The sequence below is a fragment of the Bidens hawaiensis genome, unplaced genomic scaffold (assembly GCF_021521415.1).
Source record: "Bidens hawaiensis isolate Kalapana, Puna unplaced genomic scaffold, B.hawaiensis_p1.1 tig00074276_1, whole genome shotgun sequence".
Classification (NCBI taxonomy): Eukaryota; Viridiplantae; Streptophyta; class Magnoliopsida; order Asterales; family Asteraceae; genus Bidens; species Bidens hawaiensis.
The window spans coordinates 14,303-29,782 of NW_027502884.1; the positions used below are offsets into that span (position 1 = coordinate 14,303).

General features: G+C 33.6%; 1 protein-coding gene, 1 long non-coding RNA gene and 1 pseudogene across 4 annotated transcripts; all 3 read left to right on the forward strand.

The window, feature by feature from the left end:
* The first annotated feature begins 1,583 nt into the window (after positions 1-1,583).
* LOC143606319 (uncharacterized) lies at positions 1,584-3,750 on the forward strand. Its single transcript, XR_013148731.1, has 4 exons — positions 1,584-1,808; positions 2,888-3,001; positions 3,075-3,237; positions 3,323-3,750. It is a non-coding gene; the product is annotated as an uncharacterized LOC143606319 (long non-coding RNA).
* A 1,152-nt stretch (positions 3,751-4,902) lies between these two features.
* LOC143606316 (protein yippee-like) lies at positions 4,903-6,895 on the forward strand. Of its 2 annotated transcripts, none has more exons than XM_077082123.1 (5): positions 4,903-5,005; positions 5,878-5,921; positions 5,985-6,111; positions 6,397-6,452; positions 6,559-6,895. In XM_077082123.1, the coding sequence occupies exons 1-5, from the start codon at positions 4,910-4,912 to the stop codon at positions 6,641-6,643; spliced, it is 408 nt and encodes a 135-aa protein (XP_076938238.1). In that variant the 5' UTR covers positions 4,903-4,909; the 3' UTR covers positions 6,644-6,895. The 2 variants fall into 2 exon arrangements, with proteins under 2 accessions (XP_076938238.1, XP_076938239.1); XM_077082124.1 differs by having other exon boundaries at positions 6,003-6,111.
* A 575-nt stretch (positions 6,896-7,470) lies between these two features.
* LOC143606318 (wall-associated receptor kinase 1-like) lies at positions 7,471-13,925 on the forward strand (annotated as a pseudogene). Its single transcript, XR_013148730.1, has 3 exons — positions 7,471-8,383; positions 11,297-11,452; positions 12,590-13,925. The product of XR_013148730.1 is annotated as a wall-associated receptor kinase 1-like (transcript).
* The last annotated feature ends 1,555 nt before the right edge of the window (positions 13,926-15,480 follow it).

A 15,480-nucleotide genomic window follows, 5' to 3' on the forward strand; every position in this document is an offset into this window, starting at 1 on the left:
ATAAGGTTAACATATCTTCATTTCAACAATCTTTGTTTGAGTTTATTTTAACATCCAGTTTATTTATTTATAAAATAAATCAATTACAGTTATCTTTTAATGCAACAAAAATTGTATCTTTCTTTAGATTAGAAATGTATGTGTTCCTTCAACTTTCAAACAACAAACCATTGTTATTGTTAGTAGTTTCGAGTTTACACATTGCATAGCATAAGCACCGAAATTGTAGTTTCATTTAACTTTAAGTGTAAAAGTATTGAATGCATGTTTTATAGAGATAGATACCTAGCATGTTACAATCTATATAGATATGCCAATGCCATCGATCAAGAATGAAAGTAAATTGAGTTGAGTTTTGGAAGCAAACCGCAATTACAAGCTTTAGGCCCAAATATTGCATACAACATACTCGTGGTGGCTGTGTAATTACATTTGCTGGAAAACAAGTCGAAAAACGAAACAGGGTGCAGCTCTGACTGAGTTCATACACGGTGGAGGAAGGTGAATGAAAGTATTGAATGCATGTTTTATAGAGATAGATACCTAGCATGTTACAATCTATATAGATATGCCAATGCCATCGATCAAGAATGAAAGTAAATTGAGTTGAGTTTTGGAAGCAAACCGCAATTACAAGCTTTAGGCCCAAATATTGCATACAACATACTCGTGGTGGCTGTGTAATTACATTTGCTGGAAAACAAGTCGAAAAACGAAACAGGGTGCAGCTCTGACTGAGTTCATACACGGTGGAGGAAGGTGACAGCGGAAGTTGACTGCAAAATCGATACAGGAGAACTTTAGTATGCTAGCAAGCTGAAAGGCCATGTTAATGCATATCGGCTGAGGATATGTTTGGGTGCATATCGATGACAACCAACCTCTATATGCTTCATTCAAATTTTGATTCTCGGCTATATATATATATATAGTTGCCGCCTTGCTTGCGGTGCGCGCATATAATGTATATATGTGTGAACCCTCGGGTGGGCAAAAGTGAAATTTCACTAATTTTGACGTAATTTTACTAATCTTGTGAAAATAACATTAAAAGTGGCGGAAGGTTAATCAGGCATCATGTGGTGGCGTTGATAGCCGAAAGACAAGGGTACATGCACCAATCGACGATGTCTCGATGGTTGAGTTATGTGCGTTATGACCAAGGCTTGATGCAAAACTACTATGGAGCCGGGGGTCTCACCGAAAGCAGCCTCTTTATTCCTAAAGGGTAGAGGTAAGACTGTCTACATCTTACCCTCCTCAGACCCTACAATAGCTTTGCTATTGGTGGGATTTACTGAGTACGATGATGATGATGATGATGGCTATATATATATAGTTGATTGACTATCACAATATAACCACATCAAGTCGTGAAGAACAACCTCAAGTTCCCTCAGAAGACGGCGAACCCATATCGTTTTTTGTCGTGGCTCAGTACTCTACTTCAACACTTGATCTAGATATTGTGAGATGCTTATTACTTTTTCCAAGACGAGATTTTCTCCATAAAGCACACAATACCTGGTCATGGACCGCCATGAAGAATAGAAAGTAGTTATGGTCATGGACCGCCATGAAGAATAGAAAGTAGTTATACGCTCTACGAACCATCCTAAACTCTCCCATAACCCCTGAAAGCCGAACAAACCATGTGCCGGGCAACTACTAAGACGATGTATAAGAACGACATATTCTGCATACTTTTTAAACGATCATTTTGAAGTCTAGGGTCTCGTTGGAAGTAAGGTAAGGTTTGGCCCATCTCACCCTTCCGGGACCTTACTTTCAGAGTGGGATATTACTAGGTATGTTTGTTTGTTTGTAATTATTAATTTTAAAACCAAATATACGAATGCGTATTAAAATAATTATGTTAACAATAAAATTAATGCTCAATCTCTTTGTATCATTTTAGTTTTCATAAATATTTGCTGATTAACCTTTTCTTCATAAATTCTGAATGCAAATTCAATGTAACATATCCCGTAAATGCGGTAATTTTCTTCTAAAATGAATTAAAAAGTTAAAAAAGTACATGTATATGCTTTCGTGTCTTTTTGCCATTGGTGGAATTTTGTCAGATCGTGTCATCATCATTGACACGTGTAAATACACGTCAACATACTTATCAGTATTATTTTTTGTTCAGTAAAATCTCTAGTTATGAACACAGTTAAGTTGCATACCAAAGTACCCCTTAGTTTTTACAATATATAGGAAGCTCTGAAGCATATTACATCATAAGTTTTATGCTAGTTTGTTTTCAGATGTCTGGTTTTGGTCAAAAGGAAGAGCACACCAACAAGTAACAATGCTTTACTTTAGCTTGCTCTTTGTTTTGAAAATACTGAAAACATTTCATTTGGTGGTTTATGAATTGAGATCTAAAAATCCTGTCCAAATTGTGTCGATAGTGGCTCCCAATTTTTCAAATTTAGTCGTGTTCTAACTTCTAAGTTAATCCTACTCGAGTGTGATTTTTTCCTTATATAATCATGATTATATTAAGTAGAAAGCTTAATTTGGTATATCAGTTTATGTATCTATACCTATGATTAAATTTTAATTGTTGTGTGATTTTATCTCTCCTTTTTCTATATATAGTTGCGTTGATTCTTTGTAAATTTTGAATGTGATAAAAGAGAATTCCCAACCAATTTTGTTAATTTCTAACAAAATTATACAGAAATAATGTTCCATTACATTATACATACATATATGTTTTTAAATTTCTGTTTTTTTTTTCAGAATGGCACATATGTATATGTGTGTGTATGTGCACTTGCATTAATGTGTGTGTGTATATACTTATTTAGTTATGTTTTTTGAAGTTAAAGCTATTTGATTATGTTTGACAAGTTTTCAATGTGTTTTGTCAATCCAGAAAGCAGAAAATGGCGGCATCCTATTATCTGCCTGACGACATTTGGAGCTTCATCATTACCTTACTGGCGACTTCAGCCAACGGGGCGACTGATCTCGTCCGCTTTGCTGCCACGTAAGCAACATGATTCTTTTTATTCTTTTGACTCTGCTACAGTTGTAAGATATTTAAAATGTTTTTCTTGCAGATGTCGCAAGTTTAACAGCCTCTGTCGAGACACAGAGGTGTTAAAGTTAGTAAATTTTCAGAGAATTTCTGTTAATGATTATGGAGCGCATCGTCATAGGGTGGGCCTTCTCTTCTTATGCGCCCGAGCTGAAAATCCTGCTGCTCAGTCCATGCTGGGAAAGGTCATCTCAAATAAATAACATATATTAATTATGACTTAAAAAACTATTTATAAAAATAATAATCTGATGATCTGATATTTGGCAGGCTCTACTGCAATATGATTTCTTTTTCTGACGTTTGATCTTGGAACATGATGAACCGCTTGATGGGGTTTTAAGCCATCGGCGACTTGTGAGAAGCTTTATTAGTGATGCTAGTGATGAAGATATTTCTATCATATGTATGCCGCTCTACAGCTACGTGATCGCAGTTTTAGACGAACGTTGGGCGTGTTATAGTGGACTTCTCTTGACTATTGCCAACATGTGTTCCTATTATTTGGAAAAGCGCGTAAATCCCGTGAATGATGTATTTGTGTCACCATTTGATAGAGTTAATAGAGCCTTGGCTGTGCTCAAACCACCGCCGAGTCGGGCCCATCGTGGGCAGTTGCTTAGGTTATACGACGAATGGATCTGGGCCGGAGATCATATTTGAGAGTTTATAGCATATTAGCATGCATTGTTTTTGGAGTGTTTCCATTGTTGTTCCTTTGTTATGTTGGAGTAGAATTAGCATGAGTTATGGGCTTATTAGGCTAGTTAAAGTTTCAACTGGCCCATGGACTTGGATGGGCCTGGTTTCTTAGTAATTGTTTTTTGTTATTTTTATTTAAGTAATGCAATGAAATATTTTACAAAGTTAATTGACCAAACTAACCAAATACATTGTAATTGCTTATATTATATTATATGACCATTAAATGTTGTGAACATTAATTATTCATATTACATAACATATATGTAATAAATACTACACATAACTAAAAAAAAATGAAATTCATTTAATGTTTTACCTTTATCTTGTTAATTAATTAATTAACTATATTAATTACTTCAGGGAGAATTAATTAATTTTATTTACTAGTTATTGGAGAAAATAATATCAAAATCTTGTTCCATTAATACGTTTTTGTTATGCATAATTGTTATCTGAACGTTGGGTTCGTTTACAACCCTAGTCCTCATTATTATTAGGCCTATAAACAGGCTGAACCGGACAAGACCTTGCATGTTTGTCCGTTAAACTTTTGTCGGACAAACATATGATTCACGAACAGGTTACCAAACGGAAATTCGTGTTTGTGTCCGTCTATAAAGGAATTAAGTTTGTCCGTAGCCGTTCGTTAATATTGCAAACGGACAAACGAACACTAAAGGACCCTAATGGACAAACAAACACATAGATATTATCGGACAAACAAACACTAACAAACACTAATAAACAGACATAAAAAAACAACTGTAATGAACAAACGAACATAAACGGTTACATATTAACTTAAAAAAGTATAATTATTATCGGACGTTCACGATACCATTGAAGGAACATGGTCTCTGTCCCTGTTAGTTCGTTATGCTTACTGGTTCGTTTATTAACCAGACGTATATAAACGAACTTTCCGCCAAACGGAAATAAAAAGTGAGAAAAAAAGAAATGAATTGCATATATGTATTCGCATGATCTTCTTGTTTGTGCCGTTTGTGTAACAACTTCTTCTCCGATTAAAAGGTAATCTAATCGCATTTACTTTTACTTTTACTTTTACTTATGGCGATTCATTCATTTCATTGAATCGATTTCATTTGTTTGTTTGGATTGTGAATGCAATTAGGAATCGGAATAATAATAATGGGACGGGTGTACGTTGTGAGCCTGGAAGGAAGCATCTACAGTTGCAAGCATTGCAAAACTCATTTAGCCCTATCCGATCACATCATCTCTAAGGTATATTATTATATATATACACACACACGCAATTACTTATATGTGATGAGATGATCGAATGCGATGATTATTATTATTATTTATTAAAATGTGTTTCTCATTTCTAGGGTTTTGGAATTCAACACTGAGACTTAGTAATTTATTTATTTATTATTATTATTATTACTAATTACAAGATGTTCAACTTTTGATTTAGGCTTCTTAAAGGAGGATACATGTGTGTGTTATAAGTAGTAGCAGACAATATATCTCACTTATTTTTATGCTTATTATTATTATTATTATTTATTATTATAATAATAATAATAATAATTATTATTATTTTCTACTGGCAGTTGTAGAAAATGTGAGGGCTGTCATAATGGGCACCTGTTTAGACACGATAAGACCTGCATAGTAAAAAAGTGCGCTATGCAGTTTTATACTTTTTATAAGAATAATTGAAATTAAGATGCCACAACACATCATATCTCCTTCTTGGTACATAAAACGTATAACTGTCATGCTCATACCACCAAAGTCAGGTGTTAAATGAGTCGTTTTCATGTTTGATACTTGTGTGAATCGCGTATTCTGTAACTTGTTAAACATGAACTGCCAGCCCTGGAAAATGTGTGCTTGGATTTGATGATAGATGTCACTTGAATTGCTTCAAGTTACTGGTAATAGGATACAGTTCTGTTCTTGTTTCTGAAAACACTCATCTGTTTTTATTCATTCTCGAATATAATAACACAATGTTACTTTTATAACACTATTGTAATAATAGTTTTTATAACTATATTCAGTCTATCGATAATCTGTAAAACTCAATCTAATTTTAACCAATGCTGATTTTTTTTTGTTGTTGTTTTGTTTTTGATTAATGACAGGCTTTCCACTGTCGACATGGGAAAGCTTATCTGTTTGATAAGGTGTAAGTGTTCTTGTTTCAAGTATCTGCTTTAACACCGATGCTTTTATTTAAAACAGCCTGAAGTATTTTATATGTTTCTAGTGTGAATGTGACTGTTGGAGAGAAAGAAGAACGGATGATGATAACTGGAATGCACACTGTTGTTGACATATTCTGTGTTGGATGTGGATCGATCGTCGGATGGAAATATGTGAGATTTTCTTTTCATTTATACTTGTATTTTCTCTTCCAACATTTTGGAAACTCAAACTTGACAGTTTACAAATTAGAAGTTGACACCTGTCTAATTGTTTTTTCATCGGTCATGGTTTTGTTCTTAAAGCAGTTTATGTTCGTGACACATGGTTAATTAAATTTGTTCAGTAATCATACCATTTCATATAATTTTCAGTTTCAAAGTAGTACTTTGACTATAAAAGTCAAATGAGGTCTATTCTACACCTTTTTGAATAACAGACATTTGTGTTAATTTCAGGAGTCTGCACATGAGAAAATACAGAAGTACAAGGAAGGGAAGTTTATTCTCGAGAGGTATGCAAGTTCGCATTTGAATTTGAATAAATTTTACGTTTTCATACATCCATTTGGTCAACTGTCCTGAGAAAATATGTTGACTTTTATTCGGGTTTTTATGCAGGTTTAAGGTTTTGGGTCCCGATGGGAGCATGTATATGCTTGGGCAAGAAGTTCAGGCTGGTGGAAGTGATGCAGATGACGCGTGATGCCTATTATTGTACAGTCGAATGTGGTCATTAGGGGTGGTTATTAGTTGCTAATATTTTTTTGATTTCTGGCATCAGGTATGTCTTTGACTTTGACTAAATGGTAAGACCGTTAAGATTGCTGATTTTTGACTAAAAAGTCATCCTTTTTGCAAGAACACAAGGGGAATAGAATGTACAGAACACTTGTTTTCTTGATTTTAGTATAACCATGGAACCTAGTGCAAAATGCTATTGACCTGGTGGTTAATACTCTTTTTTTTTTCTGGTGGTATTATAGCTAAAAAATAATGCATAATAATAACATCCCAATCTGCCATTTTATTTATTTTGTATGACCAGTAAATGTGTGATATGTGCCTTTGTATCAAACATTAAACAAAGACAGTTAATATTGACTGGGACAAAATAGAGTTGATATGGACATGTGTGAAACTATTTATATATGTATGAAAGAATCAAGCCGTAAATTGAACCGCTAGTCACTGCCGGACAAGCATCTAGCGATTTCTAACAGTGGTTATAGATAATACACAATAAATCCAAGTTTTTTATATACTTCTAAGTGCATTAAAATTGTAAAATTGAGTGCATAAAATGGACAGGAAGGTGTAGCAATGATGATTTAATCATGTCAAGCTTCTGGATAATAGTAGTAATAACAATAGTAGTTGATATATTGAATGAAGACCGTTTCCATAATAATAATAATAGTAGTTGATATATTATATGAAAGAAAAATGCGTATGCATATTCTTCTCTCAGTTGTAATGTTTATTTAAGTTGGACCAATTACTCATCAAAATATCCACACAAAATACACAGCCATGAAACTCCTTGTTCTTCTTATGTTGCCTTTATTTCTAACATTCACCCTTTCAACATCGGCTAATAATGAAACCTACAACCTCGTCAATTACTCAACCAACTTGGCAAAGCCAGGCTGCGAAAGCCGATGTGGGGACTTGATTGTCCCATACCCTTTTGGCCTCAACTCAAATTGTTCTATAGGCAAGAGGTTTGTTATCTACTGCAACAAGTCCTTAAACCCTGCAAGGCCTTCTTTTACCAGAACAGGTTACAACTCCATCAAATTGATATCTGACTCCACCCTGCGGATTACCAATTTAGTAGAGCGTACATGCAAATTTCTTGATGGGTCTAACAGTTCTATCGCATTCTCCTTCAATTTTACACGTTGGCCGTACACCATATCGACAGTAAACAAGTTCACCGTCCTCGGCTGTGATGGTTCTGCTTGGTTGACCTCAAGACCGAAGGACAAGAACTTGTATACGGGTTGCATGGTGTTTTGCTCAAGACCGGAGGAGGTTGGTGATGCTGACTGCACAGGAAATGGTTGCTGTCGATCATCCATATCCCAAGATATTAACTACTATACAACTCGCATCTCTTCCTTGCGGAATTCAAGTGAAATGACCGATAAGAGTCTGTTTGCTCCTTGTACGTATGCCTTTCTTGGTGACCCTAGCGAGTTAAAGTTTAAAGGCGCAGTTGATTTAAAAGACATTTCTTTCAAAGATAGGATTGAGTCTGATGTACCGATAGTACTTGACTGGGCTATCGGTACAATGAGTTGTGCTCAGGCCAACGGAACCAATGATTTTGCATGCCAAGCAAATAGCACGTGTGTTGACTCTTCAAGGGAAGCTGGTGGTTACCGCTGCGAATGTAAACAAGGTTATGAAGGGAATCCATACTTGTATCCTGGCTGCCAAGGTAATAATCTGCCTATATCTTAATTAGTTACCAACTTTCACATTACATAGATTATAACACAATAAAATGTACCATTCACTTATTTTTGTGTTTAAAGAGTATACATGACTAATAAATAGTCAACAACTATGTCCTTCCTCTTCTTGTTCGGTTACTCACGATTATCGCAAAACTCAATTCACTTCAGACTTTTCACTAGCTATTATTCGACTTAAAATATATTTTCTTTTATATTAAAATAGAAGTCAAACGGACAACAAGTTACCTCGCTTGCCTTTTTGATTGCAAGAGCACGCCTTTTATAAACTGTATTAATTAGTTCGACTTATTCTATCTAAGATATAAATTTAATTTTTCATTAACTTTTGAGTGTAAAATGAAATTAGTGTGGAAAGTGGAGATAAAAGGTGACCTGGCCTTATGTTTTGACTTGCTTTTGATGTGACATACGAACATTTTATGTTTATTACAAGGGAAAATTCCCTAAATAACTCTAAAGAAAAAAGAGAAAAAAAAAGATCCTTTTTATTCAAGATTCTCAAAACAATCCAAATAATATGGACTGAGGCGACATCTTGGAGAAATAAACGACAAGATTTTTTAACCATACAAAAGCTGACACGTGTAAGGACTCTGACACACCAGACGAGATTTTTAAAAATCTCGTCTGTTCCGACCAAATTTTATACTTAACTCACTTTTTAAAAAACCGTCTCTCCAGACGGTTTTTTTATGTTTCTCGTCTGGTCCGTTCATATTATTATTATTCATAACTTTATTTTCATCTTCATCTATTCATCTTCATGAAACGAAAGGAAAGTCACACCGTACACTCTTCATCTTCATGGCAGCCGGAGGTTCTCCGGCGACTTATTCGAGCGAATCTCAACCGGATTCAGCGACCTGCAGCGCGTGGAGTTACACCGCGAAGGGAAGTCGAAACACGCCGCCATGCGCACCGGCGGCCAGGACTGCATGAGAGAGTCCGGTGCGGTTGGTTGTTAAGTGGGTTTATGATTACGTCATCCTCTTCGTCTTCTTATTTTGTGGCTTCAAACCTAAGGTGACATCATCGGTGCCGGAACGGATCACGGCGAGCAGCATACACGGAGCCGGAGCTGGGGTGGGTGTTAGCAAGTCCGATGAGAGCGTTTAGTAAACCATCATCATCAGCTTCATCAAAAGCTTCAAACAAGAATCAAACACCAAATTTGAATGCAGTACCTTCATTGTGTATGTGAGAAGCTAAAGCTAAAGATATTAATATTATTATTATTATTATTATGTTTTTTTTTTTTCGTTTCATTTAAGTTTAGGAATAATAATAATATGAACGGAACAGACGAGAAACATAAAAAAACCGTCTGGAGAGACGGTTTTTTAAAAAGTTAATTAAGTTGAAAATATGGTCGGAACAGACGAGATTTTTAAAAATCTCGTCTGGTGTGTCAGAGTCCTTACTTACACGTGTCAGCTTTTGTATGGTTAAAAAATCTCGTCGTTTATTTCTCCAAAATGTCGCCTCATTCCATATTATTTGGATTGTTTTGGGAATCTTGACTCAAAAAGGATCTTTTTTTTCTCTTTCTTCTTTAGGGTCATTTAGGGAATTTTCCCTTAAAAATATGGTCGGACCAGACGAGATTTTTAAAAATCTCGTCCGGTGTGTCAAAACCTTTACACGTGTCAGATTTTGATTGGTTAAAAATCTCGTAGTTTATTTTTCCAAGTTGTCGCCTTAATACATATTTTTTGGATTGTTTTGAGAATTTTGACTTAAATAGGATCATTTTTTTCTCTCTCTCTTATTTAGGATCATTTAGGGAATTTTCCCCTATTATAATATGTTAGTTGCATATATTAAATAATGAGAGAACAATTATTTATATCAAATGATTGCACAAAGTAATATGTATAACTTGACGTAAGTAGATATATAATAATGGATAATTATCCGATTATATTCTAGCCATGAAATATTTAATTTTATATAAAAAATAATACTTAAACCGATTTTTATAAGAAATGTAAAGAGAATAATCATCTTTCATAAGTGATCGACATGTGTTTTACATTTGATTAATTAACTTAAATTTCATCCGAACGTACATGTCACTGGCTACATAAAAAAGACTATTAAAATTCAATACGAGAGCTATTATTACCATAAATTTGAAATAATCAGTACTTAAGGAACTTATATTACAAAATTAAAGATATAAAATATGACAAAAGGATACATGATACACATTTCTCTCAATCGATTGACAGTCAGTTGTTTCCAAATATATTAGTTTACAAAAAGCACATGTGAAACTAAAAAATTTTCCGTTGACTTTAAAAGTGTTAAATATTGAAGTTGTTTAATACAACAAAACAAAAAGGTTTTCACTTTATTTTATTTTTTTTATTTTTTTTTATAATGACGACTGGAACTATCTCTTATACATGAGTGTCCTTCCCGAGATGTGATGTCAACCGTCGATACTGATTTTAACGTTCTAGTTATGGGTTTGTTCCAAATGTTGTTAAAAAAATAGATCTTGTATCAAGTTTTGACTCTACGATGATGTATAACGTGATAACGAGTGTTTTGTTTTTATTACATTTAATTGCATTATGTGTTTATAACTAATATATTATTTCGATAAAACTTTATTATATCAAATGGTAATGCAGTTATGTAGTATTGGTAAATATACACGATAAGAATGATAGGAAAAGTTACTATACTTTAGCATACAAAAATATAAAACTCAAGCACTTATGTGGGCTAATAAATTGATGTTCGTAGAACTACACATATACACATATTGTATGCATTTAACCATTGAAATCAAAAAATTTTCTAGGTTATGATTGATTTAGTCATAAAGTTACAATAAACATGATATTCTTTTGTTTATTTTATAGATATCAATGAATGTGATGTTGTGAACCTATGTTATGGAGTTTGTAAGAATAATGCGGGGAATTACACGTGTAACTGTGAAGAAGGGTATTCCGGTGATCCCATGGTTAAAGATGGTTGTCGGAGAAAACCATTAAACGTGCTTCACTTATCGTTAGGTATTCATATTTTCTATTTTGAAAATTTATGAGAAAAAGGACATGGCTAAAAGCATGCTTGAATTTTCAATTAAGTTGACATATTATTATCACTAGCTTTAGAAACCCGTGTATTACACGGGATAAATTAATATATAAATTACAATGAATAATTTAATATAAAGAAAAAATAATAATTGAGTCTCTTTATATTATGTAAAAAAATGTATTAAAAATATAGTCGTTTTAAAATTTTAAATCGAGAATGAGTTGTTCTACCTTCGGTATATAATAATGAAGCAATGCCACTGGAAGCAATGAAGCCTTTCGATGTGAAAGATGTAGCTAAAGTCTTTCACAAAAATGTTATACGTTTCATACCCGGCCATAGAAAAAAAAGACACATTTTCCTTTTTAAACAATTTTCATGTTGTCCTTATAAACACACTGTTGTTCAACTATCACAATAGTCTTATAATAAATATAAAAAAGAAAAATTTGTCTAAAATTTTTAAGACTAAATATTTATAAAAAAATATACAAAATTATTATAGCTTTTTTTTAATATGAAGATGTTTCAAAAAATTGAATGTTTAATATACTATTTAAACATAAACTCTTTTATTTATACATTTCAATCTTAAAGAAAATATATTTTTGACACATAATTATTATATTAATATTATTTTTAAATTAAGTATGTTTAAAACATAATTTATGGCATTAATACTATATTTAAAACCAAGATTTTTTTTCTTTTTCATCAATAGAAGAGAAGAATTTTGGAGGGAATTTGATAGTGGGAATTAATCTTAGAATGACATGTGTTCATAATTATTTTCTTTTATTAGTATAGGTAGATTTTTTTTCTAACTGATATAATGACATATAATAATAGAAGTGCCACATCCAATCTAAATAGTTTTTCTTTCCTTTTTATATTAAAAATTAATTAAAAATACACAATTTTAAAAAATTCAATAATTTTGTTGCTTGAAACTGGTTAATCACCAATTACCTTGATTGAAAAATTAAAATAGTATGTTACGTTATTTTTGGAAAAACATATGTGGTATTTAACCATATCGAAAACGTAGTCAAGCATAATTTGTTGGTTGGGTTATCTTAATTTAGTATCCATCTTCTAATCACATGCAGGATTAGGGCTTGGTTTCCTCACATTACTAATTAAATTATCTTTGTTACACATAATAGTAAAGCAAAAAAAAGCTAATTAAGCTAAGAGAACAACTATTTGAGCAAAATGGGGTGTACTCTTGGAAGTAAACTTAAGACCACCGGTCGTAGTGTCATGAAGATTTTTCAAGTTGAAGAGCTAGAAAAGGCGACAAACAATTACGCAGAAGATAACATTCTTGGAAAAGGAGGTAATGGCACTATGTACAAGGGAACTCTACTGGATACGCGTATAGTAGCAATCAAAAAGTCCCAAAGATTAGACCAAGGACAGAGAGATCAATTTATAAACGAAATTGTAATTCTTGCACAAATTAATCACCCAAACGTGGTTCAACTTTTGGGATGTTGTTTGGAAACTGATGTCCCATTGCTAGCTTACGAGTTTGTTTCTAATGATACTCTTCATAGCCACATTCGTTATAGAAGTGGGAAAGGGAGATTGTCATGGGATAGTCGTTTAAGGATAGCACATGAATCGGCTGGTGCACTTGCTTATCTTCACAACGATGCTAGAATGTCCATCATACATAGAGATGTGAAATCTACTAACATATTGTTGGAAGAAAATTACGTCGCAAAAATTGCAGATTTTGGTGCTTCAAGGTTAGTCCCATTAGGTCATGATCAAGTCAGTACACTAGTTCAAGGGACCATAGGATACTTGGATCCTGAATATTTCCATACGGGTCATCTAACAGACAAGAGTGATGTTTATAGCTTTGGAGTGGTTCTAGCAGAACTCTTGAGACAGAAGAAAACCTATTGACCCAGAAAGAGGTATTGATGATAGTAATCTTGCTACATATTTTCTAAAGGCAAAAAAGGAAAATCGATTGGTTGAGATACTTGACCATCTAGTGGTAAAGGAAGCAACTGGTGACCAGTTAATAGCAGTGTGTGACTTGGTTTGTAGATGCCTTAGCCAAGTAGGTGCGAGCAGGCCTAGCATGAAAGATGTGACCATGGAGCTTGAAACATTGAGGAAGTTTGATAGACATCATCCTTGGTTTAGTCAAGAAAATTACACCAAAACAGCAGTTTCATGATTGAAAGTGAAGAACATGATACGCATCCTCTTGTTGCCACTGGTGATACATTTGGAGAATACAGTTCAAGCAGTATGGGAATAAAGACATAATGCTCCACTTGCATAGTCCACGTTAGGATTTATAGGAATGATTGGACCTTTTACATTCCATTAGTGCACCCGTTTCATGTTTCGGTACTTTATATTAAAATATGTGTCATATCTTGCATGTGTAATTAATACACCTTGTTGGTATTTTCAGACTCTAAATCATAAGTCGGTAAACTTGAGGGACCAGTAATAAATTGGTCATAGTTGGTTTATATTTTCTAATTGTTTCGATATTATAATTATTAATGTCACTAGCAAGTTATATTAGTCTATGTAAATAAGTTATGGTTAGACACTATAGAACACAAGAGATGCAAGCCAACACGTTTGTTTGTTCCTCGTTTGGATCAATTTATTTCGGTTTAAAACAAGAAAAGGAAAGTGTGTTCTTTTTTAGCGCAGACGAGGAGAAAAACAAAAGAACAAATTAAATAAGTTGTTTAATTCTTTTAGTTTCATGGTTCAACAACCTTGAGTTGTTTTTCATTGATTTGACCACTAATTGCTAAGATTTTATTTGGTTTGGACAAGCGGTTCAATTCATACTTTGTTTTTATACAAGTTGAACGAGTTATGTTTTGATCAAGGTTATGATTTGAACGATGAGTTCGTGTTTTATTTGGGAAGAAAAGAAGATCAAGGACAACTGATGTTTGATCGATTAGATGACAAGAATCACAATCAAAGAAGTGGATATGCAAGTTCATACTGTCTAGGGAATAACCCATCAATTATAATATAAATGAGAGTTATATCAATTTATAATATAAATGAAAGTTATTCGTTTAGTTCGTGTTTGTGTTCGATTATCGATCTGTACTTGACACCCCCAAGTATAAGATTTCTTTCTCTCTTATGAATTAATGAATTAAGTGCTTTTTCTCTTATTAATAATAGCAAAAGCAGACGAATAAAAAGATTATAGATGTCTCTAAAGGGGTTGTAGCCGTACCTAGGGGTATTACTCTTTTATGAGTTTGAAAATTCAACAATACACTAATGACATATACACGATTTATCTACCAAAAACCATTTATGATGACTAGAAAATTATCAACCGACACTTCATTTTCCCCTACAAACTAGTCCACTACAAAGTCTACCATGCATTTTTTTTTGTTAAACAACAAACTCATATGCCCATAATTAATTAGTTCAAAACTTACACCACTTTACTCATAATGAGACTTTAAACTCTCACCAGGACTCTTTATCTAACACATCTTTATACCATAAGACATTGCAGAGGCCAGAGGGTGTACGTTGTGCTCTGTATATATATATAAAGTTAATTTAGTATCCCTCAATCCAATTAACCACGTACAATTTACATTACATGGTAGCAATGAAATTCCTTGTTCCAATAATGTTGGCTGCAATATGTCTACCGTTGCCTTGACATTAACATCCTTTAACGAAACCTACAACTTGTCAACTCAACCAACTTAGCAAAGCCAGGATGCGAAAAGCCGATGTGGAACTTGATTGTCCCATACCCTTTTGGCCTCAACTCAAACTGTTCTATAAACGAGGGTTTGTTATCTACTGCAATAGGTCCTTAAACCTTCCAAAGGCCTCGTTTGTTGAAACAAGTTACACTTCCATTAAACGGATATCTGACTCCACCATCCGCAGTTCCAATCTAGTGGCGCAGAAATGCTCTTTTCTAAATAACTACGAAACATCAGCCAATATCACCGCGGATATTAGG